The sequence below is a fragment of the Delphinus delphis genome, chromosome 8 (genome assembly GCF_949987515.2).
Source record: "Delphinus delphis chromosome 8, mDelDel1.2, whole genome shotgun sequence".
Taxonomy (NCBI): Eukaryota; Metazoa; Chordata; class Mammalia; order Artiodactyla; family Delphinidae; genus Delphinus; species Delphinus delphis.
Window position 1 is genome coordinate 4,058,536 of NC_082690.1, and position 27,183 is coordinate 4,085,718.

Genomic DNA, 27,183 nt, shown 5'->3' on the forward strand with positions numbered 1-27,183 from the left:
AAGTAGTTGGAAAAAAAATGGTATTCAGACTTTAGCCTCTATGACTCCAAATTATAAGATTCTCTTTTCTGTTTGTTTTAACTGTGCCATTCAGTCTTAAATAAAACACTTAAAACGTGACTGTCAAACACTGTGCCTGGACAGAGACAGGGTATAGTTGCAATGGGTGGAATTACTGCCCTTGAAATAAGAGGGCATGGTGCTGAAGTTTTTACCCTGTTCTTTCTAGAAACAGAAACAGAGGCCCCTAAAAGAAAATAGGTAAGGAAGAGCCAGGTAATTTCTTTATATAAACATGTGCGATTTGCCCTACGCCTTCACTTGGGTTTGATAGCTCAGATTAAGAGGCAGAAATTAACAATTAGGTATCAAATATTTACTTTTTACTCTGGAATTGTCCCAGCTATCCAAGGCAAACGTCATTTATGAGTGCTGACTTAAAATGGAAGGAATTGAGATTTAGAAAATGAGCAGTTAGGCACAGATTAGCCATTTATCAGATTCTAAATGGCATGTATATTAGCAATCATAGATAAACACGAACAATAACAGATACCATTTATTACGTACTTACCTATTTCCAGGCTCTGCACTAGCATGCTATACACATTTGCACTTAATTCTTATAACAACTTAGATCAATTCTGTCATCTTCATTCTACAAATGAAGAACCAGAGCTCAGAGGGGCTAAGCCAGCGTTGCCCAGGGTTACACAAGTCTCCTGGACTCTGGAACCTAAGCCGTGGTGCACGGCCTCTCGTACACTGTTTCAACCTTGTCATATCAGCTTTGTGTAGGGTGGTGCTGGTATGTCCAGAGTTCAGTCCCCAATTACCTTTGCACAAAGAAACATTTCTCTTTTAGAAAAGATTTTCCTATCTCAGGCTTGCTCTCTCACAAGTATACAATAACGTGTATACACAGTCTTGATAATAGGCACTTATTCATATAATACATTTTTATTAAACACCTATGTGCCAAGCATAGTTCAGTACACTGGGAGTATAGTGGTTTTTAAAGCCTATAGTCCAGTGCCAGAGAGACTTTAAACAAATAATCGTACAAGTGTCTATAAAAGCACAAAAGTATATAAGAATTCTTGAAGACAATTTAAAGGTTGAGAGGAGACTGTAAGAAGAGGACATGAATTTGATGGGTGGGAGAGGACCGGGGTCATCAACGAAGACTTCTCTGAGGAAATAATATTAAAACTGAACCCAGAAGGAAACAAATACGAAAAGAATTAGGTGGAGAGTATTTCAGGGAGAGGAAAGGGCAAATGTCAAAGGTCTAGAGTGGCGAACACTTGCCAGATTGCAACACACACACTTTAAAAACTTACACATAAATGCACTACATTTGGGGGGAAGGATGCTACTTCATGTCAGGCTTGGTGTTATATAATAGGAATACAAGGATAAATAGAGCAGGACTTCCCTGGTGGCACAGTAGTTAAGAATCCACCTGCCAACACAGGGGACATGGGTTTGAGCCCTGGTCCGGGAAGATCCCACATGCTGCGGAGCAACTAAAGCCGTGCGCCACAACTACTGAGCCTGCGCTCTGGAGCCCGTGAGCAACAATTACTGAGCCTGCATGCCACAACTGCTGAAGCCCATGCGCCTAGAGCCCGTGCTCCACAACAAGAGAAGCCACTGCAAGGAGAAGCCCAAGTACCGCAATGAAGAGTGGCCCCCGCTCACCGCAATTAGAGAAAGCCCACGTGCAGCAATGACAACCCAATGCAGCCCAAAAGTAAATAAATTAAAAGGTTTTTTAAAAAAGGGGTAAATATAGCAGATCCCGTCCATGGAATAGCTCAATTTTAAAGATAAATGGTATGATGAAGACATAAACAAGAATTCCTTGGGAGTGGAAGAAGGAAGAGTGAAGGCGTCATAAACGAGGTCTTATTCAAGTTGAGTATTGAAGGGTGAGCAGCTCATAGGGCACACTAGTGGGAGTGTTTCTGCAGCAGAAGGAATACGGTGTGTAAAGGCATGGGCAAGAGAGAACGATGTAGCCCCAGAGAGAGATGTGGGACTCCTTGTCAGAGGAGGGGCTGGCGCTGAGGCTATGGCCAGGCTGGGAATGGTTTTGTAGATCCTGTGCAGAAGTTTGGGCTTCACAGTCTCAGCCAGGGGCAAAGGCTGAGGGCGTTAGGCAGAAGCAAAATATTTAAGATGTAACTGTGGGGGGCATATGGGGTCTGAGTTATGAAATGGTGGTGGGTAGAGAAATGAGGAGACTTGTAATATTCCGAGGAAGAGACGATGAGCTTCTCAACTAAGCCAGTGGCAGCGAGATTGGAGAGGAAGGGCCATGGGTAAGACACACTGGTATGTTTAAGAGCCCTCGGCCATGCTGAGGGTCAAGAGAACGTGTAAATACCTCATGGCAACCCCGAGCCCAAAGAGACCTTCCTTCCTCAAGACACTGATTGCAATCTGATAAAACTGTGTTTGTCTGTCTCTCTGTATGTGTATGGAGAGACAATATTTTATCTATGTCTATATCTATATCTGTATAGGTATAGATGTGTATCTATATGTCTATATCTATCTATCGATCGATCAGTCGATCAATCTACCTATCCATCCATCCATCTAAAATGACTACACTCTGGGACTTCCCTAGTGGTCCAGTGGTAAAGAATCTGCTTTCCAATGCAGGGGACGTGGTTTCGATCCCTGGTCAGGGAACTAAGATCCCACATGCCACGGGACAACTAAGCCCGTGTGTCACAACTACTGAGCCCACACTCTGGAGCCAGCGCACCACAACTAGAAAGAAGCCCACACAGCACAACTAGAAAGAAGCCTGTGTGCCACAAGGAAAGAGCCCACATGCCACAACGAAGATCCCGCATGTCACAGCTAAGACCCGACACAGCCAAAAATAAAATAAATAAATAAATAAAATAAAATATACTTAAAAAAAAAAAAAATAAAATGACCACAATCTGAAGTCCTTGTAGTTGTGCAGTGATCAATCTGCCCAGCCATGTTAGGACACACTATAGCCCACCACTGTCAATGAGAAGATAACCAGATGCATGCGTGACCTGCAGGGGAGGGTCCCCAGTGTCTGTAGATGCGACTGGGAACACACTGTGCTATTTGTAATCCTTTAATTAGACTCTTGTGGGTCCTGCCATTTTCTTTAAGTAATTTCAGCATTTCTGGTAAGATTGTTATACATGTTTCATGTTTATCTGTATATTCATAAACACTAGCGATAGATAGATGATAGGTAGGTAGATAGATAATAGATAGGTAGATAGATGATAGATAGATAGATAGATAGACTCATTTGCCACAGATATGTGTCTGAAAATTGAACAAAGCTCTCTTGTCAAAATACGTAGAAGCATTTAAATTTATTTCCAAGTGCTCCTTTGTTCAAAGGTTATCACAGAAACAAGGGGAGGATCATGATGCTATTGCCAAATTCAAATCAGATTTAAATGAATTACAAGTGTTGAGTACCCCCCTTGGCAAGCTCAGCGCGGGAGAAACCAGGATGACTGCGCCGCCCCACACTCAGCGGCAGGCGCTGCGCTGGGGAAGCCGGCTGACCAGTGGCACCGCCGTGAGGGAAGATGCAGGAGGGAGGACCTTCGAAGCAGAGGAGACAGAAAATGCAAATACAAATATCGTGTTTAGGGCATTGACGGGAGGTTAAACAAAGAGGCGATATAATATAATGGAAAGAATTCTGCCCTTTACTGACCACGTGACTTTCGGCAGTTTACTTAACCCTCCCCATGCCTCAGTTTCTTCATTTTTAATAGTGAGAATATTTGTTCTGTTTATCTCATAATTTGTGAAGAATCCATGAGATAATGCATGTGTAAGGAAGTTGAAAGTCATCAAGTCATATGTTAATAAGTAATACATATTATTACCTATTACACACTAATAATGATGTCATAATTGAGAACAGAAAGAACTTTCCTTTCTCCCACGTCACTCTCTGTGTTTCCTGTCTTACTGGCGACCCTCACCTTTGACACTGTCCTTACCTTTCCTCCTTGGGGAAAGTGACAGAGGACAGTGTGGGCCTGCAGAAGATGGAGGGGTTCACTGCCTGAGGCTTGGTGAAACGTTTGCATCAACCTTCACTATCCCCCTCCAGGAAACTCCCTCCTAACGGGGGTAAATCACCTGGGGAATGAGGATGTCCCTCAAATATCTATAGAATTTTACAAATATCTCCTAATCCAGGACCTTTTAAACTATCCGATGAGACGTAACATACATGGAACTGATAGCCCTGAATCGGGAGCCGTATTGAGCAATCTGTCCCTGGGCGTCAAAGCTGCAATGTCCTAAATTCTCCTCCACTGACCAGCTATGCCCCCAACCCTCCCACCGCAGCTGTGTCCACCTTACAAACAGAGAGACTCTTGGGTCTAGAGAAAGAGAGCTTCAGATGGCCTAACACATCTGGCTAAAGCAGACATTATTCTGAGAATATTCTGGGAGGTTCACTGAAGTTGTTGCTTTATAAAAAAGTGAGAAAAAGTATTGACATTTCTAAGCCCGGAACAATTTTTTAACAAGCTGGAAAATACTGAAAAACGAGTAGTACAGTTTTCTCAAGAGAATGCAGTGTAGTTAGAAAGTACACTATTTTTTCCCACTGTGTATTTCGGTAAAATATGTGCAAAGAAATTTCAGGCCAATTCCTAATGCAGAAATAATCCCAAATGGGCAGATTTATAAGCCAGGTAATTTTTATTTATTTGCTCATGTGGATTCCCTTAAGATCGCAAGTGTTCTCCATGTTACTTACGGCTTCTCCTTGAAAAGACTTCCTCTAAGATCTCAGCAGCATAAAACTCCAGACTGCAGAGTTGTCTGAATCAAGCATCAGTCCCAATTCTCCTCTGCCACTGACTCAGGGTAGTTTGGAATCCACTAGCACTCTACCTGTTTGGTAATTAACAATTCATAATTAAACTGGCAGTTGGAATAAATCAGCATAACTATAAGCTTGGAGCCTCCTCTCTCTGTTGTCCACCCTTCCTTTTGTTTTGAGAATCTGAAAGAAAATTGAGAAGAAAGTTTTAGGTATCAGAAATCCTCCGTTAAAAGCTTTGCCCTCCTTAGTTTTGGGATGTGTTCGATCTGTTCTTTGGATCTTTCTTTCAAAGAGGAATTAAGCAGGTACCCTTGTCAGCCTTGTGCCAGACACTGAGGAAAAGAGAGGTGGGTGTCATTCCATCCTTTTCCTCCAGCAGCTCACTCTCTAGGTAAAGAGACAGGCATAAAATATCAGTTGTAAGTACAACACGTTCAGTCTCCACCCCAGGTGGGGAGGTGGGAGATTCTCTTTACAGAATTTGGGGAGAGGTTAGGGAAAACTGCAAAGGGGAGGTGACCTTTGATGTCCCTTGAAAGATGAGCCGTGTCTTTTCAGGTAGGAAATGAAAAGAAGAAGAAGAAAAGCAAAGTTTTGGAAGGGCCTGTGCCTCTGCCGTGTTCCCAGGGGAGCTGGGTCCAGAGTGTTCAGTGAGCGGCCTTAGTGAGGACGCTGCCGGGAAGAGGCTTGTCGCTGGGTTGGGGTTAGACGCAGAGGGCTCAGGTCAGGGAAAATAGGCTTGTGCGAAGCCTGGGGGGCACGGTGAGCTAAGGGAGCAAGTAGCGGGGCTAACAGTTTGATGAGATTATTGCCTGAAAAGATCACTCTGGTCACGTGGAGGGGGCAGGTTGGAGGATCCAAAATTGGAAAGAGACCAGGTGGGATGGTCCAGGTGGGAGGTTGTTGCAGTTGACCATGTGGAAATTGGAGAGAAACCCAACTAGGTTGAGGGCGATGAGAAGTAAGATTAGAGAAGGAATCTAGGTATTTTCCGATGCCCAGCTTCAAATTGAATTAAAAATCAGGCCTGGAGGTAGGACAAGGTAGACAGCAAGACCAGGGGTCACGTCAGCCTTTGTGATGCTGACAGGTAAATGGACGTGGACCTGGCCCATGAGAGGACAACAGTCTCTTCTGAAAGATGACATCATTGCTGTTGTCATCCTTGTCACCACTGTCATCTTAGCAGCTACCAGTGATTGCTTCCTTTCTACCAGGTGCCCTGGTCAGCCATGGTTTAATTGAAACCTCATAACATGAGTTTAGCTACTGCTATCATCTGTTTCACAGGTGAGGAAAACAGAGCCCGAAGAGATGAAGACAATTCACCTTGCCCAGATCACTCAGCAGGTGAGGAGCTGGGCTCCAGAGCTCTGCTCCTAACTACTCGGACATGATACCATTACAAATAAATTGTACAATGTGATCTTAGCGTAACAGTAGTAGCCGGGGCTACGATCGCTGGTGGAGTCTAGGGGAGAAAGCAATTAAGGCTGAGTGGGAGGGTCAGTGAAAATTCAACCGAGTTGTAAAGGATACATTTTAAGGAAGGAGCAAGAATTTCCAGGAAAAGAAATGTGATTTCCAGGAAGAGAAATGTGAAAGAAAATAATTCCCGGACCGCACAACCTGTGTGAGGTCAAAGAATTCAATAGTCTGGAGTGCTCAGGAAATGGTAACTAATCCAGTGCGGTTGGTTGAGGCTTTGTGGATGAGTCGTTGGAAACAAAGGCTGAGCTGGGGATTACGTGTGTGGTTCCTGCATAAGCCAGGGCTTCCACTAAGAGGAATGAACACACGGGTCCGATAGGAACTCTTAGAAAACTTTGTATTTTCCCTTTGGTTCTGCTTTTCCATCAACCATCAGTAATGCCTGTCTCTTCAGTTACTGTTTCCCCAGCACCCCACACACACACCTGCATCCTGGTACATCCAGACATTATGTAGAGCTGCTTCCATGAGTGCCCTATACATGTTGTGTTAATGGTCACATCCTCGGCGAATCAAGCATAAAACTCTAAAATTTATTATTGAGAATAATATTTATTTTTCAAAACATGCTGTATGAATATTTATAGGCTAACACCTCCTTTTGTGCCAAGAATCGTTCTCATATATTTCTTTTCCCCCTCTGTCTCCTTACAGTTCCTCCCCAGATCATGAATATCTCCTCAGACGTCACCGTGAATGAGGGGAGTAGTGTGACCCTGCTGTGTCTTGCTATCGGCAGACCTGAACCAACGGTGACATGGAGACACCTGTCAGTCAAGGGTAAGTCATTTACTTGGAGGAAGTTTTCAGAGTTGGTATATTGAAGACTTGCTTCTAATGCACAACAAAAGTTCAAGACTCAGAAAGCAATGCTGTATTTGTAACACAGTGATGGAAGAACAAATAGATTACATGCATCAGTCACCGGGTATTCCGTTCTAAAGAAGGGTTTGTAGAGAACATTTACTGAGTTATTTTCTCTGTCCTTTTTATGACCTTAGAAGACTTGTGTTTTCCCAACTATGAAGGACAGAGATGCCATAAGAATAACTTCCAACAAAGATACTAATATCTCAAGGTGGGGATGCATGGGTCAGTGGATTGTCTGTCCTTTCTTGAAGTAGAGGGCTAGAAAGCTAGACTGTGCACTGAAAATGTTGGTGTTATTTTGTGCATCCAGGAGAAAAAGGATCTCCTTCTCAGTGCTTTCAGGACACTTACCCAGAGTGGAAGAAGGATGCTGGAAATGGTCAAGTGCCTGTGCTGGGCGCTCAGTGATTGGTATTAAAGCATTAGTTATGATCATCTCCAACTTAACAGGAAGGGAACCAAAAGGACAGCGGACCTTATCCCTTTGGAAATAAAACTTACTCTGAGTTGAACTTGAGAGATGGGCAAAGAGCCACCTGATGTATTTACCCTGTTAACAGAAACTGATTAATTCTATAAATTATACAAGAAACAAGTGCTTTCTCAGGCATTAGAAAATATAAACGTGAAACCCAGTGAAAAGGAAGATGTGTGGAGTGTGCCTGTGTGTGACATATAAAATAATATAAATCCAGAGGAAAACTAGGAATAAATCTTAGTAATGTTGAGCTAGACAAGGACTTGCTAGTTCACTCAAAGCTCTAAGCATAAGAGAAGAATGATAACTTTGCTTTTGTTTTATTTTCCTGTGATTGCCATAACAAAGTACTACAGACCTCATGGCTTAAACAACAGAAATGTATTTTCTTATTGCTCTGGTTGCTAGGTGCCCATGATCAAGGTGTAGGCAGGATTGGTTCCTTTTTTTTTTTTTTTTTAAGAAGATGTTGGGGGTAGGAGTTTATTAATTAATTTATTATTTATTTTTGCTGTGTTGCGTCTTCGTTTCTGTGCGAGGGCTTTCTCTAGTTGTGGCAAGCGGGGGCCACTCTTCATCACGGTGCGCGGGCCTCTCTTGCTGCGGAGCACAGGCTCCAGACGCGCAGGCTCAGTAGTTGTGGCTCACAGGCCCAGTCGCTCCGCGGCATGTGGGATCCTCCCAGACCAGAGCTCGAACCCGTGTCCCCCGCATTAGCAGGCAGACTCTCGACCACTGCGCCACCAGGGAAGCCCAGGATTGGTTCCTTTTGAGACCAGTGAGGGAAACTCTGTTCCAGGCCTCTCCCCGAGCTTCTGCTGGTGTTTCCTGGCTTGTAGGTACATCACCCCAATCCCTGCCTTCATTGTCACATGGCCTTCTTCCTGTGTGCATCTCTCTGTGTCAAATTTTCCCTTGTTATAAGGGTAGCAAACACATTGGATTGGAGCCCACATTTATGACCTCATATTACCTTAATTACCTCTATAAAGACCCTATGTCCAAATAAGGTCACATTCTGAAGCACTGGGGTTAGAACTTCAAGGTATCTTTTGGGGGCGTCGGGGTGGAGGATGAAATTCAACTCGTAACTGGCCTCATCAATATTGAAAATACCATTAATAGTAAATGAAAAGACAAGCCACAGATTGGGAGCAAATATTTGCCATCCATATACCTGACAAAGAATTTACATCTGTGCTGTATGAAGAATTCTTACAACATGATTCTAACCACCTACCTTGAAGGGAACCAAACACTGAAACAGACAGTTCACAAAAAAATATATATGAATGGAATAAGAACATGAAAATATGCTCAACATATCTATCACAGAAATGAAAATTAAACTGTAATCAGATTCCACTACACAACTACTAGAATGACAAAAATTTAAAAGACTGACAATATCAAGTGTTGATGAGGATGTGAAGCAACTGAAACTTATACATTAACTGTGGGACCACAGAATGGTATTGTCACTGAACTTAGTTTCAGTAGCTTGCCACTCAAAAGCTAATAATTCGAGAGGCAAGTGTCGGTAGAAAGGAAAGTGCTTTAAGCATGAAAGCCAGCAATGTAGGGAGATGGTGGACTCATGTCCAAAGACCAACTCTGAAGATTCTGCTCAGCCAGGACAGTTCTTAAAGGGAAAAAGGGGGGAAGAATCTCAGTGAATCATTTAGGCAGGAGGTTGGGTTCTGCATCATTCTCCGTTGCATGCAGACTGGCTGACTCTCTCCTCGGATGTCATCTGCCTTCAGGGTTCCTTGGGGGGGCTGTTGGGGTAAAGAGCTAGTCTTACTTCTTTTTATCTAGGAAAAGAACCAACAGGTTAGACTAGGCATGGTGTGCATTCAGGAGAGCATAGGTCAGGAGTTAGTTTAAATTGCCTAGTGATCTCATTCCTATAATTAGGGTCTTTTAAGGTTAGAGGGGAACAGAAATGGACAAACAGGAAAGGGGCAAAAGTGTTGCTATCAGTATAAGTACTATGGAAAACAGTTGAACACTTTGTTAATAAAGTTAAACATACACTCAGCATATGACCCAGCAATTCCACTTCTAGGAATTTACCGAAGATAAATGAAAACATATGTCCACAGATATACATTGTACACAAATGTTCATAGCAGCTTCATTTATGATAGCCTCAAACTATAAATAAACCAAAACCCTCAACAGGTAAATAGTTAAATTGTGGTAAATTTAAGCAACAGATGGTTTCTCAGAAATTAGAAAGAACAAACCACTGATACATGTAACAAAATGGATGAATCTCGAAAGCATTCTGCTAAATAAGAGAAGCGGAAAAAAAAAAACCCAGGTACTTTATGATTTCATTTATATGAAATTCTACAACAGGCAAAAACTAATCTAGAGTGACTAAAATCAAGTCAGTAGTTACATAGGGTTGGGGTGTTTGGATAATTGACTACAAAGGGTACAAGGGACTTTTTGGGGTGATGGAAATCTCGAGCACCGTGGTCGTTATATTGGTGCTTAAATTAGTGAAAACGAATCAACGCTGCACTAAAAATGGGTGCATTTTGTTGTCTTTGAATTAAATCTCAATAAAATTTGAAAACTATACCTACAGAGATATAGGAAATAATGACCTGAAAATGTGCCCCTAATGTGGAACATTAATTATGTGAGAAGCATTCATCACATGAAAGACTGGATGTGCTACTAGGAGCGCTATTCAGACTTTCACTATCTCATGTTCCCTATGTACATTGAGAATACATATTTCAGCCCCTGCCTTGTTAATGATAGTAAACCCACCAGACATCCTTTGTGTAAAGACCTCAGGTTTGAAATCCAAAATGTCAATATTATAAAGTAATATTAACAAGAATATTAAAAGAGGTATAAGAGATATCACAAAGCTCAACTTTCATATAAACACAGCCGTAGCTTGTGTTCCCAAAGATACAAGCTCCATCCGTGGAAAGTTTGCTTAAAGTCGGGGGGAATTTTGATTTACATTATACACAGAAATATGTCTAACCATCAGACTAATTTCAGTGCATTTATGTGATCCTAAACACATAGTTTTCTCAGCCTAGGAATCTTTTGGAAGGTGCCTGGACTTTGTGGAACTGTTTTAAAGCAATTCTTTATAATGGTTCCATGGTAAGGGTTCCCTCTTAAAATAAGAAAGATTCAGACATATTCCTAATCTTTTATATAACATAATGGTTGCAATGCAGCCTCAAAAAAAATCCCAAATTGACATTCCTCTCTCCTCTTTAAGTCTCCCAGCCTGTGTTCAGCTTTCAAGTTCCCCTTTGTGTTTTCATTGCTCTGGCCTTCACTTTGCCGTCTCTCATTTCCCCTTTTGTCTTTCTTCCCCGCCTCTCAGTGACATTTAAACATTTAAACTCAAAGCATCATTTCCCGAGTTTGAAAAGCACTAGAACCTGGAGGATTTGCACGTTTAAAATTTGTACCTGCAGGGTGACCACTAATATTTATTTTTAGAAGGACACACCTTCTCACTTGGAGTTGGGGCGACTTTGGGAAGTTGCTTTCAAAGGTTTAGAAGAGGAGCCAATATAACTTGAACAACAAATAGCATTTTTAAAACAATTGACTGTTTAGTTCAGCAAGCAAGAGTAAGAAATAGAAGTTGTAATGACATTTCCTTTGAAATTCCAACAAAATTACATCAGAGGACATAGCCCCCTAGACAGCTGTGTTCTGATAATAGTAATGCAACATTTGAAAACTGTTGTTTAAATTTGGGGATCTGTATAGCAGGAGTGAATAAACAGGCTTCCATTTAGAAAAAGAATATTTTAACGGGCAGATTATTAAAGATTAAGAATAGTGGTTAGTTTAAAATGACAGACTAAGCACATGACAATTTCTATAAATTATAGAAAAAGGTAAAGACAAATGAACTCATAAAGCCATGATTGCACTAGAAAATAGTAATCATTTGTGGATTAGAAATAATGAGGAATCTCTGAAATACAAAAAGTACATAGACATAATGAAGGAAAAAATGCAGCTCTAAAGAAAAAACAAAACAAAACAGGAATACGATCTATGGCTGAAATGGTAGTTGAAAAAGGAAGCATTTTAGGTCATGGTAAAATGTTAAAAACTGATTGGAGCTGAGGGTAGGCAGGGAAGGGAGCTCTGAGGGCATTTTCCGATTTCCATGATGTCAGTAGTCCCATCCTTGCCACTTTCCTTGGAGCCCCCTTGAAGTAACTTGGTTTTTTAGGTATCTTTAGGTTTTTATTTCCTCTTAAAAACAAACAACATTGTAAATCAACTATACTTCAATTTAAACAAGAAAAGAAGGGCTTCCCTGGTGGCGCAGTGGTTGAGAGTCCGCCTGCCGATGCAGGGGACACGGGTTCGTGCCCCGGTCCGGGAAGATCCCACATGCCTCGGAGCGGCTGGGCCCGTGAGCCATGGCCTCTGAGCCTGTGCGTCCGGAGCCTGTGCTCCGCAATGGGAGAGGCCACAACAGTGAGAGGCCCGCGTACCGCAAAAAAAAAAAAAAAGAAAGAAAACAAACAAGCAAACCCCAAGGAAGTCCTTCTTATGAAAGCAGGGTGAAAGGTTTGAACAAAAAAATCACCGTGACTCCAGTTGTGGATATAAAGCCTCCTAGTGTTTCTGTCCAGACTAGATGTGCAGCTGGAGTCCCCTGACCCCCAGTTCCCTTTGCAATACTGACAGGTGCACCAGGATTCCCAGAAACTAGGAAGGCATCCCCACAGCACATGTGCCTCACTGCTGAGGAAAGCTGGAGGTTTTTACAGGATCATGATTAGTAACACTGGGAACATTTCAAAGCAAAGTGCTAAGTACACACACATTCGGCGGGGGGGGGGGGGGGGGGGGTTGCATTTGACCAAGTATCTGTTCTCTAGCTTTAGATATAAAAGTTGTATCTAATCTCTTTTCAGCAGCAGATGATGGGCTCTTTAAAGTGTGTATATATATATGTTCACATGGATTTGCTGGAGAATACGGCTCTTGTTTAGTAGACTTCACACATAGGATCTGCTCTGACTGACCCACAGCTTAGAAACTAGGATCATGATGGAACCCCAGGCCAGGGAAAAGTGGGCAGTCCCCACACAGGCAGCCAAAGTGGACTGGCAAGGAACCAGTGTGTTTGGGACACACTGTGACACAGGTGGGTTCCAAGAATGATTTTCTCTTCCCTTCCTGAAGGACAGGAGAAGCAGCTCTGGGTCAGCATTCGTTGAATGCAAAAGTATGAATAATGTGAAAACCATGTTGGAAGAGGGAGTAGCGGAGGACACAGCCCAGGCCGTTGGGTTGGGAGGAGGGTCTTCTTTCCTTCTTAAGGCGCCGTAATAATCCACTGCAATGCTTGCACACCTGGCCCCATTTCCAATGACATATTTGGAAAGACCAGATGTTTGGGGAGAATAATAAAGTCTTCTTTCCTGTTTCCTCTCCATGGAGATTTTAAGATGACAGCTACTCACCTGTGAGTGAGTTGCTGCTACAATCGACTCCTATACAGTAATACCTCAGGGAGCAAGAGAATGAGTTATTTCACAGAAGTGAATTTTCCAGGTAACCAAAGCTGATTCCTTTATGCATTGACTTGAGTCATCTTTAATGGAAGCAGGTTAAAAATGGATTACGCTCATCTCTGTTGCCTTGAGCAGAGTGGATGGCATTTGGCCTCATTTTTAAAATGTAATATCAACATCGTGCATACCAATTGTTTGTGTCTCACTGTTTGAGGTCTGGATAACAAAGAACATGGCCCTGAAATACTGCTCAAATTCTTGTTTCAGTTTTTTATAGTTCCTCTACCTTGTCTTCCTTCTCTCAAATCGGAGGATTGTCAATGCTTCCTAAAGAACGCGTGTGCCTTTTAGCAGCTTCTGTCTACGCGTGTTTCTTCTATCTACTTCTAATTTGTCGTGAGCAACAATCCATGTAACCAAGGGGATGCGTCCTAAGTGAGAACGTGGTATGGGGGAGAGCCTTCTCTGAGGAAAGGCCGAGAGCTTTCAGGAATAAGTGGTACGTGGCGCATATGCTGGGGGGAGTGTGGGCAGCTTTGTTCTAGACGTATGAGGTTGCTAGACCAGTGAATTCCATAGAAGAGAAGAGGGATAACTCCAGCAAAATCATCATCCTTGGTTCTGACCTAGCTGAGCAGGTCTTTCTCTCCTGCTCACTGTGCTAGGTATTGAGGTTAGGAGATGTACTGGTCCCAGAATGTTTCTACCGCAGCTCTTATTTTTCGTGCTAGAAATTCTTGAGAGGAAAGTCTTAAAAGAAATTGCCAGGTCCTTAACATTACACATAAAGGAAGTGCTAACTCTCCCTCGTATGAAGGTGTCGGTTCCTCATGGCTGGCAGAAGCGCTAACTCTCCCTCGTATGAAGGTGTCGGCTCCTCGTGGCTGGCAGGGTCAGCTTCTAGATGGAACTAGACTTCAGGCCCTTACGACCTGGGATTGAAATCTGGCCTGAGCCTTGACAATCCGAGTGACTTTAGAAAAATCATGTCGTCTCCAGGATCCCCAGTCGCCTGGACTGCAGACTGGGGCTATTTACGCCAACTTCCTCAGATATTACAAGGACCAAAAGAAAAAATGAATGGAAGGCTTGTAATGGCACTGGACACACATATGAGTTGCCCAGCGTTTTTCTAAATTGCTGTTGTGCCATGTTTTAATTAAATTACTTCTCAGAATCCTTGTAGCTTATAGTCAGCCTGAGAACTCATTATGTTAGCATCATGCTTATTGCGTGTCAAGACCCGTTATACACTTTACATGTTTTAACTAATTTAATGTCCCAGCAGCCCTGAAAGGAAAGTGCTAATATTTATAATTGTGCTTTTCTTTTTATGTATTATTATGCCCATCACTATGCTCATTCCTATCTCTGTCTTTGTCTCTTGTTCCTCAACGTCTTGGGTCATTCATTAGTGATTCAGTACCTCTCTGGTACGTCTAAAAATTCAGAATGACATAGCAGTTTTATTTGTAATAGACAAACTTGGAAACAGTCCAAGGGGTGACTTGTTAGACAAACTATGTCACATCTACACCTTGAAATGCATTTCAGAAATAAAAAGAAGTGAACTGTTGGGGCACTCGACATCCTGGGTGGGCCTTAGGGCATTATACAAACGCAAAGAGTCAGTCTCAAAGGGTGGGGATACTGCATGATTCCACTTTTATAACATTCCCCAAATGGGAAAATTGCAAAGATGCACAGCATATCAGTGATTGCCAGCAGTTGGGGCGGGGAGGGAAAGGGGCTGCACGAAGCAGTTGCTTTGCAGTGAAAGACTGGCTCCATGTCCTGATTATTGTGGTAGTTAGATGAATTGATAATGTGTGATGAAGTGTTCGAATTCTACACAAAGACATAAAAGATGAGTACATGGGGCTTCCCTGGTGGCGCAGTGGTTGGGAGTCCACCTGCCGATGCAGGGGACGCGGGTTCGTGCCCCGGTCCGGGAAGATCCCACATGCTCCGCGGCTGGGCCCGTGAGCCATGGCCTCTGAGCCTGTGCGTCCGGACCCTGTGCTCCCGCAACGGGAGAAGCCACAACAGTGAGAGCCCCACGTACTGAAAAAAAAAAAAAAAAAAAAAAAATGAGTACATGCAAAAACTGGTGGGATCTAATCCCCATCATGGGGTTAATTGCTCCGTGCCCTTATCAGTTACCTGGTTTTGAGAATGTGCTTTAGTTACATAAGATGCCGGCCACTGGGGGAGCTGGGGATGAGTACACGGGACTCCTCTCTACTATTTTTGCAACTTCTCGGGAATCAATAATTATTTCAAAATAAAAAGTTCAAACTAGGAATCATAAATAAAATGAACCTCTAGGTTTCCACTAATAACATGCTTACGTAAAAATGTACTGTTTATGAAATATTTTCACACGCATCGTTTCAAGTGAATTTATAGCAGCTTTCTAAGTAGATCCAAGAAGAAATACTCTACCTATTTCCCAGGCAAAGAAACAGACTTGAAAAAGTTAATGGCGAATGACTCACAGTAACTAAGGTTACTGTGAAAGGACCTGTGGAAGGACCCTCATCCCTGTTTTTCAAGTCTCGAGTTCTGTCCGCTGTACAAAGATGGCTCCCATCCCTTGAGGGTGGAACAGGTACAATATAAGGTGATATATTTTATCAAATTCTGCTTGTTATCTGGGGCACCCAAGGGTGCCCATGTGCTTACATTCTCCTCTCTAATTCCACACCTACCTTCCCGTGTCTGGACAGTTTCTCGCCACCACTCAGTACTGTGCTAAGAAAAAAACCTCCAAATGAAAAACACTTCCCTGCCATTGTCTGCGGCAGGTCTCTGTTGTTACTCTGCTTCAATTAAAATAAACCCACTGAGACCTACCAACCTCATTTCTCCTCTAAGCCATCCCAGGTGCGAGTTCCGGCCACTAACAGGAATTGCCTATTAGTTGACCCGCTGCCTCACCCACTCCTACTCCTACTTCTTTGTCTCCCTGCGAGGCAGCCAGGATCCTTGTTTCTAATCTGAAGTTGCGTTTAGAGCCTAATTAATCCCCAGAGTGTGAGAAAGAGGTGTCTGAGATGAGAAATCAAGGTTATCCATATCTTGTTCAGTGGAACAGTTATGGGCAAACAAGCTGTTCCTCTCATATTTTTGCAAAGCAAATTTATGTTCACTAACTTTGGTTCTTGTTGTAAATGAGAAGTGTGTGAAGGTCTAGCAATGCGCTTTTCACCATATGGGTGCCCATATGTTTTCCTCTTTTGCTTGCGTACATTTTCGCTTTGGCATGCACATATGCCTGTATTTTTGCAACTTAACAATATTAAAACTAATCCCATTTATGCTCCTTTTGGGTGAGTTGATTGAGTCATAAATTCCTGAGAATCTCTTCTTTGGGAGGCTGAAGTTCTTTTGTGTGAGCAGGGGGAGGGCAGAGCGAGCCATCCTGGCAGAGGGATGCAGGCAGCCAGCGTCCCTGTGGAGCTGATGGAGCTGATGACCCTGACCCTGGCTCCAAAGTGGGGAATCAAACCCTGGGACACTAGGAATGTGGGCTCATGTGCCTTGGTAGTCTCTTCCTCCCTGGGAAGAAGGCTTCACTAAGAAACAGAAAATAATCCCCCAGGGGTCTCTCTCTGAGGGTCCAGGCGAAATAACTTACCTTAGCGCAAGCAGTCATGATGTCTTGAGCTGTTATTCTTTTTCTTTTTCTTTTTTTTTTTTTGCGCGGTACGTGGGCCTCTCACTGTTGTGGCCCCTCCCATTGCGGAGCACAGGCTCCGGACGCGCAGGCTCAGCGGCCATGGCTCACGGGCCCAGCCGCTCCGCGGCATGTGGGATCTTCCCGGACTGGGGCACGAACCCGTGTCCCCTGCATCGGCAGGCGGACTCTCGACCACTGCGCCACCAGGGAAGCCCTTGAACTGTTATCCTTGATGTGCGACTGTACTTAATGCTACTCACATTCCTTACACAGAGTTGATCAACCATGTGTATCAGAAATGGGGCAGCTAGAAATTAGGGCTGCCCTGAAGGAAACGTAGCTTCTTCCCTCGGCTTTTCAGATACTAAAAATAAGAATGGATATTAACATGTCCTATACCAAGTGAAAAGCGCAACTAACTCAAATGTAAAGTTGGAATTGGAAATGCTGCCTGATGTTTGTTGTAAGATGGTGTCGACATTTCTCTCTTTTGCATGAATTCATTCATTCCTTTGATGCGTCAAGAATATTTGCTTGCCTCTATAGCAACCCGGGTGTGTAAAACAGACAGGATTCTTGCCCTTATGGAGCTTAGAGTCTAGTCAAGGAGACAGTCATTATTCGGATCACCAAGAATATGTAATTTCTGAGTGTGGTAACTGCTGTAAGGATGGGTGGCCGGGCAGTATGAGCTAGACAAGCGTAAGTCTTTCCTGAGACAGTGATGCTTTAACTGACATAGTAGATGAACAGGAGGGACTTCTCTGGCGGTCCAGAGGTAGGACCTGTGCTTCCACTGCTGGGGGCCCAACTTTGATCCCTGGTCAGGAAACTAAGACCCCACAAGCCATGTGGTGCAGCAGGAAAAAGAAAAAAAAAAAAAAAAAAGATGAACAGGAATTAAGTAGGGACAGGGATGGGGATATGGTCATGCGCTGGGGCCAGATTACGTGGAAACCTTCCAGGTGAGGGGAGGCAGCATGTGCAAATGACCTGAGGTGAGGGGGTGTGTGCTTCTTCAAGAAAAAAAAGAACTGCATCTTTTTATTCCTAAGTCAATCTTTGTTTTATTAGAGGAAAAATCATTTTAAGTTTATTTTCACATGACAGAGAAAGATCAGAAATATTTCAGTTGCATTTTACCCAAATTAATTGCTTATTCAGAGAACTTGCATTTTCCCCTATGACAAAGTAATTCTTTTTTTTTTTTTCAATTTTTAAAAATTGAAGTATAGTTGATTTACAATACTGACCAAAGGGGAAAGCCGTAGGAGGGGCGAGGGCTGGGGAAGGATAAATTAGGAGTTTGGGATTAACATCTACACACTACTATATATAAAATAGATAACCAACAAGGACCTACTGTATAGCACAGGATACTCAATAGTTTGTAAAACCTATGAGGGAAAAGAATCTGAAAAGAAAAAAAATATATATATATATATGTATGTATAACTGAATCACTTTTCTGTACACCTGAAAGAACCGTGTCTTGAATGTGTAGAAAGCAGGAGAGACCATGGGCTGGGGTCGGGGAGTCAGGAGCCAGGTCACACAGAGCCCTTTACAGAATTTGGTGTTTATTCTAAAGTCACTAGAAAATGCAAAGACAGTTGCGAGTAAGAGGGCTTGGAAATGTGATGTTCTTATGTCTGGCTTTAACCAGGAACAATGCATGTCTGATCTACTCATTATCTATGTAAATCTGGCAGATCACTAAACCTCTGTCTCAATTTCACACAATCAACCAGGAAGGAGTTAGTAATAATATGTACCCTTGTGGAGGAAGGGAGAATGGAATTATCTATTCCAAATGCTTTTTAGATTATAATGTAAAAGGGGATATTAACATGTATCACAGCAAGTGAAAAGCCCAACTAACTCAAAAGTAAAATCAGAATTGGAAAGGCATCCAGAGCTGCCTGCCTTCTGTTGTAAATCTTTCTCTTTGCTATTGCGATGTCAGATTATGCCATTGAAATCAGCTGGACACTGATAAAATTGAGACCAGCTTTACAAGTACTGTAGATCTAATTGGCCTCAGCAGTGGGTCCACAGTGACTTTTGCTTCTGAACAAAATCGTAGGCTTCAATAGAAAATAAGCAGCCTGGCTCCATGCTCACGTACTGCAGCCACCTCTGGAGATAATGCACTTTAATTTAGACATGGAGCTCCTTCATCTGGACAGATGTTGAAGGAGCGTCAGAGAAGTTTGTTTCCTCCCTACCTCCTGGACGAGCCCCCTTAATGGTGGATTGAAAGGACCTCAGGGCCAGCTGCGAGCACCTGCAGTTCTTGGTGTTGCTTTTCCACAGCCGTTTACATCTCTTTCTAAAAACCTCTACATCTCTAAAAGGAACCAAAGTTCCTATAAATCATCTTTTCTTGCTCAAGCTATTTTAAATTGGGTTTCTATCACTTACAGACAAAGTAGTTCTGGTTAAATTCACCATGTGATGGACAAGCTGCAGGTAAATGAGTTGAACAGAGCATGGTCCCTGCTCTGAGCCCAGAGCGGAGCAGGGGAAGGACTCATAAACCTGACATTGCTATATGGTGTGGATGGTGCCACGCCACCTGAGATAACCTCTTTCTCATAGAAACGAGACAGGGAAGGGGCTGCCTGGGGTCCTGGTTCTCCATCATGGGTCGGGGAAGACCCTGGAAGTTGACTAGGGAGCTCTGGGTGGGTTGCTGAGGGGCTTCCATGTCTAAATCAGCTAGAATCAGGCCGAGACGGACACACGCCAGTACATCGGGTGCACAGCATTCATCCAGGTGACCACAGGGGCTGTGGAGCAGGCTGACCAAGGTGGAGGCACCGAGGAGACAAGGGTGGCCACACCCAGCCTCTGTGCTCGCCCAGCTCTCTCGCTGCTCCGGGACCAAACACCTGGTTTGTCTTAATGTATTCACTCACTGGTTCACTAACTTTTCCCTGAGACGGTGTGCTCCATCCCAGCCAGAGGAGATCCCTCTCCCCTCCCTGCACAGAAGAGTACAGGTACCCGGCTTAAACGTTTGTGATGTTCTCTGGTACCTAGCGCAATGCCTTGTGACCAGAAGGTACCTATTGAATGATTGCATGCTTATCTGTCAGTCTTGCACCTATCTTACAGAAGCCAGAGGAAAATAAAGCAGAGGGCTGTAGGGGTCTGCCTAGAGTAGCCTCCAGATCTGGGAAGCATTGTCTGGGGGATAAAGGGGGAGTTTGGTGTGTGAGTGAAGCTGTTTGGGGAAGGTGAAGCCAAATCCGACCTTTGTACCCTGACACCAAATTAAGTCTCGGAGACGGAGTTTTGGGTGAAGGAGAAAAGAATGGCTTTATTGCTTTGCCAGGCAAAGGGGACCACAGTGGGCTAATGCCCTCAAAACTGTGTGTTCCGACCTGGAGGTGGTAGTGAGGAGTTTTATAGTAATGGTTCAAAGAGGGCGTGATCAGCTGGTGGACATTCTTCTGACTGGTTGGTGGGGAGGTAAGTGGGAGTCAGCATCATAAACTTTCTGGTTCCAACTGGTCTGGGGTCTGTGTGCTTGTGGGCAGCAGACAGTTAACTTCTTCCACCTGGTGGGAGTTTCAGTATCTGCAAAACAGCTCCAAGACATTGTGATGTGCATCCCCTGAGGGAGAACCAGGACCTGCCCCAAGGCTGCAGTATTATTTCTTGACTGTTCCTCCCTTGTTTCTGCATCCCCTCCCTTTCCTAATTAGCATCTGTTTGAACCTGAACCTGTCCATTGGAACTCAGGGAAGGTCAAGGAGGCTGAATGAAGCCTATTTCCTGTAATCAGGAAATGGGGGACACAGGAAGACTTTTGTGCCGCAGAGCCCCGCAGGGTCCTGCTCAGTTTCAAAGGCACTCAAGTTTGATCTGCATTAGGCGGTTGGGGGCACTTCCAGTTTCATCCCTAAAGTGCCTTTTTTCCGGTTTTCCCCACCATCTCTCCTAGTCCATCCTTCTCTAAAAACTGTCCACCATGCCGGGGACCAGATAGTCTTACTGCCGAGGTTTCTTTCTATCAGATTTTTACCTAATAGGCTCTCACCAGCCTGGGTCTCCAGAGGGTGGTGATCTGTGATCTGGAAGGTGTTCCTCGATTCCTGACCCATCCTGTCCTTGTGGAAAACCTATGACTTGTGCTGGAAAACTCATTAGCTTTGTAAAGGGGATGTACGTCAAGAGTTGGGCTGACTCGCCTTCACCATGCTGTTCAGTTTGGACGAATTGTGTGAGTGACTTTACCATCTTAAGCTCATGAATTTATGTGTGTGATGCTGCAGTTTGGGGCTTCCCTCTTGCTCTGGTCCGAATGGGGGTTGGAAAAGAATTGCCAGACACAAGGCAAAATGTAAAGAAGGTCGAATTAGAGGGAAGGGTCGCTGCCAGAACAGCGGGCTGACTTCCTAGTAGTCTGGGAGAGTTGAGCCCGAACATGTGCTATTGATCAGTTTTTATAGCCAGAAAACAAAGGAGTCGTCTGAGGTGCAAATTTCGTTTACTGATTGGTCGAGGCACATATACCTTCCTTCTATAGGGTGGGAGAGGGACAGGCCAGATGCCTTTCCTTATTTGGGACAGGTCCCTTTGCCTAGGTGGGCGTTGCCTAGGTGGGCTCAGGAATTTCGTAACCGTCACAACATGGTGGGGTAGGCCAGTAAGAGTCCGGTAGGGGGCTTCCCTGGTGGCACAGTGGCTGAGAGTCTGCGCAGGGGATGCTGGTTCGTGCCCCGGTCCGGGAAGATCCCACAGGCCGCGGAGCGGCTGGGCCCGTGAGCCATGGCCGCTGAGCCTGCGCGTGTCCGGAGCCTGTGCCCCGCAACGGGAGAGGCCACAGCAGTGAGAGGCCCGCGTACCAGGAGGAAAAAAAAAAAAAAAGAGTCCACTAGGGGGTGTAACGCTGAAACTTTTTCAGGCAGGGTTGTCCTTTGTCCTTGGAGCACCACATTCCCCCTCTCTTTATTTATAGGGCCAATCCAATTCCTTGGCCCTATTGGATACACTGTTCATAGCTACCTAACTGCCTGATTCCCTCTCAGGCATTCGGGAACCCCTTTGTGAAAAGAAGGGGCAACGAACTCTCTCTGGCTGCCTCCTGCTGAGCCAGGGCCTCGTGGGGCCCTGGGTCCTTGTTGCCTGGTCTCTGTCAGGGTGTATATAGGGAGGAGCGCAGGCCCCATGGAAAGTGATAGCAGCTTGTTCAAGGGTTGTACAAGGGTTGTCTAGCCGGTATTCTTGTTGCATCGCCATTTGGAGGTTTATTTGTTGTATTCTGGAAGAGACAAACTTAACAAGGAGGTTAAAAATACATGGCCCGAAGATTAGTAGAAGTAGAAAAGCCACTATAGGGCCTAGGAAAGGGGTTAGCCAAGAGAACCAGAACCAGATATTAGTCTTGAAGTCCCACCAGTCAAATCCCCCGAGACTCCTTCCTTGTAAACTCCATTAGCTCTTTCAGTAATGGCTCGAAGATCAGTCTGGACCTTGCCCGATTGGTTGACAAAAAAACAGCAATCCTCCTTTAACATTGCACAGGTCCCTCCCTGATTAGCTGTTAAGAGGTCAAGAGCTCTTCTATTTTGTAAAACCACTCCTGCTAGAGAATTTATTTGTTCTTGTAGCGTGTTAATTTGAGCTGCTAGGTTGACAATCTGTTGTGTGAGTTCAAGAGAGAGCTGTCGGGCAGTGAAAATGGAGTTTAAAAGTCCAGCTGAGCCTGTTTCTATCCCAGTGAGATACCTAGGACTGATTATAGTGAGAGTTGCCCGTCTCTGTTTATGAGGTTGAGAGTATAAGGGAAGCGGGATAGTGTCATTTACAAGAGTAAGGTTAGGAATAATGTATGTAAGAGTACAGGTCCCCTTCCAGTTCGCTGGAAGACATAAATAAGCATTAGACCCACATAAGAAATAGGAGCAATCTGTAGGATCTAAGCATACATTCAACGTGATGTTGAAGTATGGTTTCCCTAAATGAGTGTGGGAATGTTCTCTTCCCTCATAAGTAGTAGCTAAGGTCATTCTGGCTAAAGGGGAAAGGAAGCCACTTTTGAGGGATGAGTAAAAAAATTATAGGCCTGGTTACAAGAGGGAGTAGTGGGGTACCAGCCTACGTCATAGTCTTCAGGTGTCCTAAGTGTCTTACATTCTTCTTGCTTAATATTCAAGGGTTAGAACCCAAAATTGTGGTTTTTGTAGGGACAACTTGGAGACGGGGTAGGGCAGATGGAAGTTCCAAAATAGCTAGCTTGAGTCCAATCGGTAGTTATATTGGGGGGTTTGGGGAAGTAAATTTTGTAAAAAGGGGAATCATAATAATAAGAATGGGGGTAGTTAGTTCTGTTGCTTAGGAGGGGAACCCACGTTCGGGTAGGGGAAAGAGTGAACGTGTGATTGCAGTACTAGGAGATACTGAGGAATCTACCTACTGAGGTTCCTGGATGAGAGGGGGAGGATACACGTAGAGGGGCTGATCATACCATAGAAACTGAAGGGAATATGGGTCCTCGAAGGTTATAGTGAGGTTTTTGATGTATGTGGTTGAGGAGTATATGATCTAGAGTTGGTTTTACTCTGGGGTCTATTGAAATACGAGGGGGCTAGATAGGATTCAGGTTGGCTCCATTCAGCTGGTGGAATGGGGAGTGCCACGAGGCCATATCAGGGGGAAACCATGGCACAAATCCAGCAGTTCCTGTATAAACCCAGAGACGGCCGATTAAGAAGTTGAAGGGCTTCCTGAACTGTCGGTAAATATGGATGTGGTTACATGTATGAGCGAAGATAGAAAAAGAAAGAAGAATCAGAACAGTTCTCGGGAAGTTATATTTAGATATTGATAGAGTTGATCCGGGGTATAATCTTGAAAGTCTCCCTGGAGGGTTTTGTCCCGTGTTAACTGATATACGTATTGTTGTTGCTGGGAAGGGGTTAGGATGGATAGGTGGGGATTTTGAAGGTCTATATCTTGTAATAAAAAGTAGTAAAAGTGGAGTGTTGAGGTGGTAATAGGGGGGTGGTCTACCAGAGAGAGATGATGGAGACGACAAAAAAAGTAGACCAGGGAGCTGATTAATCGTATACATCTAAGTGAGGAGGTGGCAGGGTGTGAGAAATTATGATTGTGCCACCTTAGGGATGCCTGAGTCAAGCAAGAACGCCAGGAGGTAGTTCCACAGGAGTAGCATAAAACTACGCAGGGGAGAGAGAGAACCCATGAAAAGAAAACACGGTGATAAGACTGAAAATCAGGCTGTCGAGACTCGGGGGTTGGAGAGGCATCACCTGATTGTCTTTTGAAGAGGAGGTGGAGGCCGTCCAGAGGCTCACAACTGTAGGGGGCGTCCGGTGAACCTTCAGCCAGTTGAGGATTTTCGTCCTCTGGAGGAGGGGCAGTCTTTAGTCGCGGCACATGAATCCAAGGAGTGAAGCCTTGTATTTTGGCAGCTTTGGGGGTGGTCGGTAGGACTTGATATGGTCCTGTCCACAGTGCTGTGAATGGCCTCTGATCCTGTGGAAGGGTCTTAACATATACCAAGTGGCCTGGAGTTAAGTGGCGAGGGGTTTCTGTGAAATTGGGGTCAGGCTTAGGACTATTTTGATCCCGGTATTCCCAGATACTTTTAAGGGTCAGTCCTAACGTTGGGAGATACTGTGCAGAGAGTGAGTTTCTGGATCCACCGGAAGGTCCGTGTTTAAGAATGGTCTTCCACAGAGGATTTCATAAGGACTTAATGAGCCCTGGCCTTTGGAGTGATCCGGACTCTCAGGAGAGCAATGGGAAGGAGGGTGACCCATGTCTGGTGTGTCTCGATGGCAAGGGTGCCATGCCGAATGAAGATAATGATTGATTTGGAGGGGCCTCGCTAACCCCTTGGGTCAGACTTGAAATAAATGCGGGGCCGTTATCTGATTGTAATGAGCGTGGCAGCCCAAACCAAGGTACGATATGCTCCACAAGAGTAGTGGTAACCTCGGATGCTCTCAGTCTTAGTCGGGAAGGCCTCTATCCATCCCGTGAAGGTGTCTGTCATTACTAGGAGACATTTAAAGCCTTTACAAGGGGGCAAGTGGGCAAAATCTATCTGCCAATCTTCTCCTGGTTGGTTCCCCCGGCCTTGGACCGGGTGAAACGGTGGGGCGGGGGGTTTTATAGCCCCTTCTGGGTTGGCCTGGCAACAGACTGGGCAGGCCTGGGATATAGATTGGAGGGTTGAGAGAATTCCTTTCCCTGTGAAAATTGGCCCTACCAGTTTTAAGAGGGATTTAGCTTCTAAGTGAGTAGCCTGATGAAAGCGGTTTAGAACCTTGCGCTGGGAGGCTTCTGGTAGAAGGAGCTCGGCATCCGGGCTCTGGAGCCACCCCTCTGGGGCTAGAGTGAATCCACGGGTTTGTCCCTCTTTTAGTTCTGACTGTGAGTTTTGTGGGGTTGAAGAGTCTAAACTTGGGATCAAGGGGGCCTGTAGGACATTTTGGGCGGCTCTCTTGGCCTCTCTATCTGCCGTATTATTTCCTTTAGTCATATCTGACCGGTCCTTCTGATGTGCCCTGCAGTGGGTAATGGCTACCTCCTCAGGGGCCTTTATGGCCTCTAACAGGTCCAGAATCTCTGGCCCATGTTTGATTGGAGTGTTATGCATGGTCAATAGGCCCCTTTCCTTCCAGATTGCCGCACGGGCATGGACTGCATGAAAAGCGTGTGCTGAGTCTGTGTAAATGTTAATTCATGGTCCTTTTCCCAACTGTAGTGCTCTAGTTGGTGCTCTAATCTCTGTTTTCTGGGCAGAAGTAGTTGCCCCATGAAGTGGGCCTGATACCATTACTTCTGTTAAACTGACTATTGCATATCCTGACATCCTTTGGCCCTCTCGAATAAAGCTGAGGCCATCTGTAAACCATTCTGCATCAGGGTTAGGCAAGGTGGGGTCTTGTCGGCCTGGCCTGGCACTGCAGGTATGATCAGTTACTTCTAGGCAGGAATGTAGCAGAGGGGTGTCGGGGTTTCGGCTGGGCAAGAGAGTGGCAGGGTTTAGAGCGGTACGTGGCTTAATCGATACTTCTGATCCCTCCAAGAATAAAGCTTGGTATTTTTGGATTCTACTGTCCGAAATCTAATGAAATGCTTTGGAGTTAAGGATATCCATGACCTGATGTGGAGTATAAAAACGGTAAGCAGGGCTTCCCTGGTGGCGCAGTGGTTGAGAGTCCGCCTGCCGATGCAGGGGACACGGGTTCGTGCCTTGGTCCGGGAAGATCCCACATGCCGCGGAGCGGCTGGGCCCGTGAGCCATGGCCACTGAGCCTGCGCGTCTGGAGCCTGTGCTCCGCAACGGGAGAGGCCACAACAGTGAGAGGCCCGCGTACGGCAAAAAAAAAAAAAAATGGTAAGCAGCTGACCCATTGTTAGTTTGGGAGCTTCCCCTGTTAGTACAGCTGCAGCAGCTAGTGCCCTAAGGCAGGGGGGCCACACTTGAGATGTCACGTCTAGGGTTTTAGACAGGTAGGCTACTGGGCGCTAAGATGGTCCCAAGGGTTGGGTTAATACTCCCAGGGCTACTCCCTTTTTCTCATGAACAAAGAGAGAGAACGGTTTTGTCAGATCTGGTAGACCTAGGGCTGGGGCCGTGACTAGGGCTTTTTTTAATTTGTTTAAAGGCTGCTTCCATGTCAGGAGTCCATTCAAGGGTGAGATCCTCTGGTCCCTTGAGGGCCTCATAAAGAGGCTTAACTAACAGTCCACAAGTAGGAATCCGAACTCGGCAGAAGCCTGCCATTCCTTAAAAGCTTCTAAGCTGTTGTTTAGCAGCTGGCTGGTCCATATCCAAGATTAGTGTTCTACGGTCAGGAGCAGTATGCCTCTTCCCAGGGCTAACACTAGTCCTGAGAAGGTAACCTGTTGGGAGGTGATCTGTGCCTTAGCTGGGGAGCCCTGGTACCCTTGTTCTGCTAAATGTTTGAGAACAAGTATAGTATTACTCTCTGAAGTTAGTCCTTCTGGGCTACAAATTAAGAGATCATCAAAGTACTGAAGTAGGCAGCCTCTGTTTTCTAATGTCAGTGATGAGAGGTCTTGGTAGTGCTTGGCCTAACAAATGGGGGCTGTCCCAAAAACCCGGGGGTAGGACTGTCCAAGTAAGCTGCTGGGCATACTTGGTATTAGGGTCTCTCCATTCAAAGGCAAACAGGAATTGAGAGTTAGAATAGACTGGGATGCAAAAGAAGGCACCCTTTAGATCCAGGACAGAGTATCATTGGGTTTGTAT

The 27,183-nt window shown here is 44.8% G+C and overlaps 1 protein-coding gene across 3 annotated transcripts in view; it reads left to right on the plus strand.

The window, feature by feature from the left end:
• The window catches only part of OPCML (opioid binding protein/cell adhesion molecule like), a 502,991-nt gene that overhangs the window by 387,433 nt on the left and 88,375 nt on the right, over positions 1-27,183 (plus strand). For all 3 annotated transcript variants that reach the window (XM_060017094.1, XM_060017093.1, XM_060017095.1), the window contains one exon: positions 7,013-7,138. In XM_060017094.1, coding sequence (XP_059873077.1) covers positions 7,013-7,138 — 126 coding nt within the window. The remainder of the gene's footprint in view (positions 1-7,012; positions 7,139-27,183) is intronic.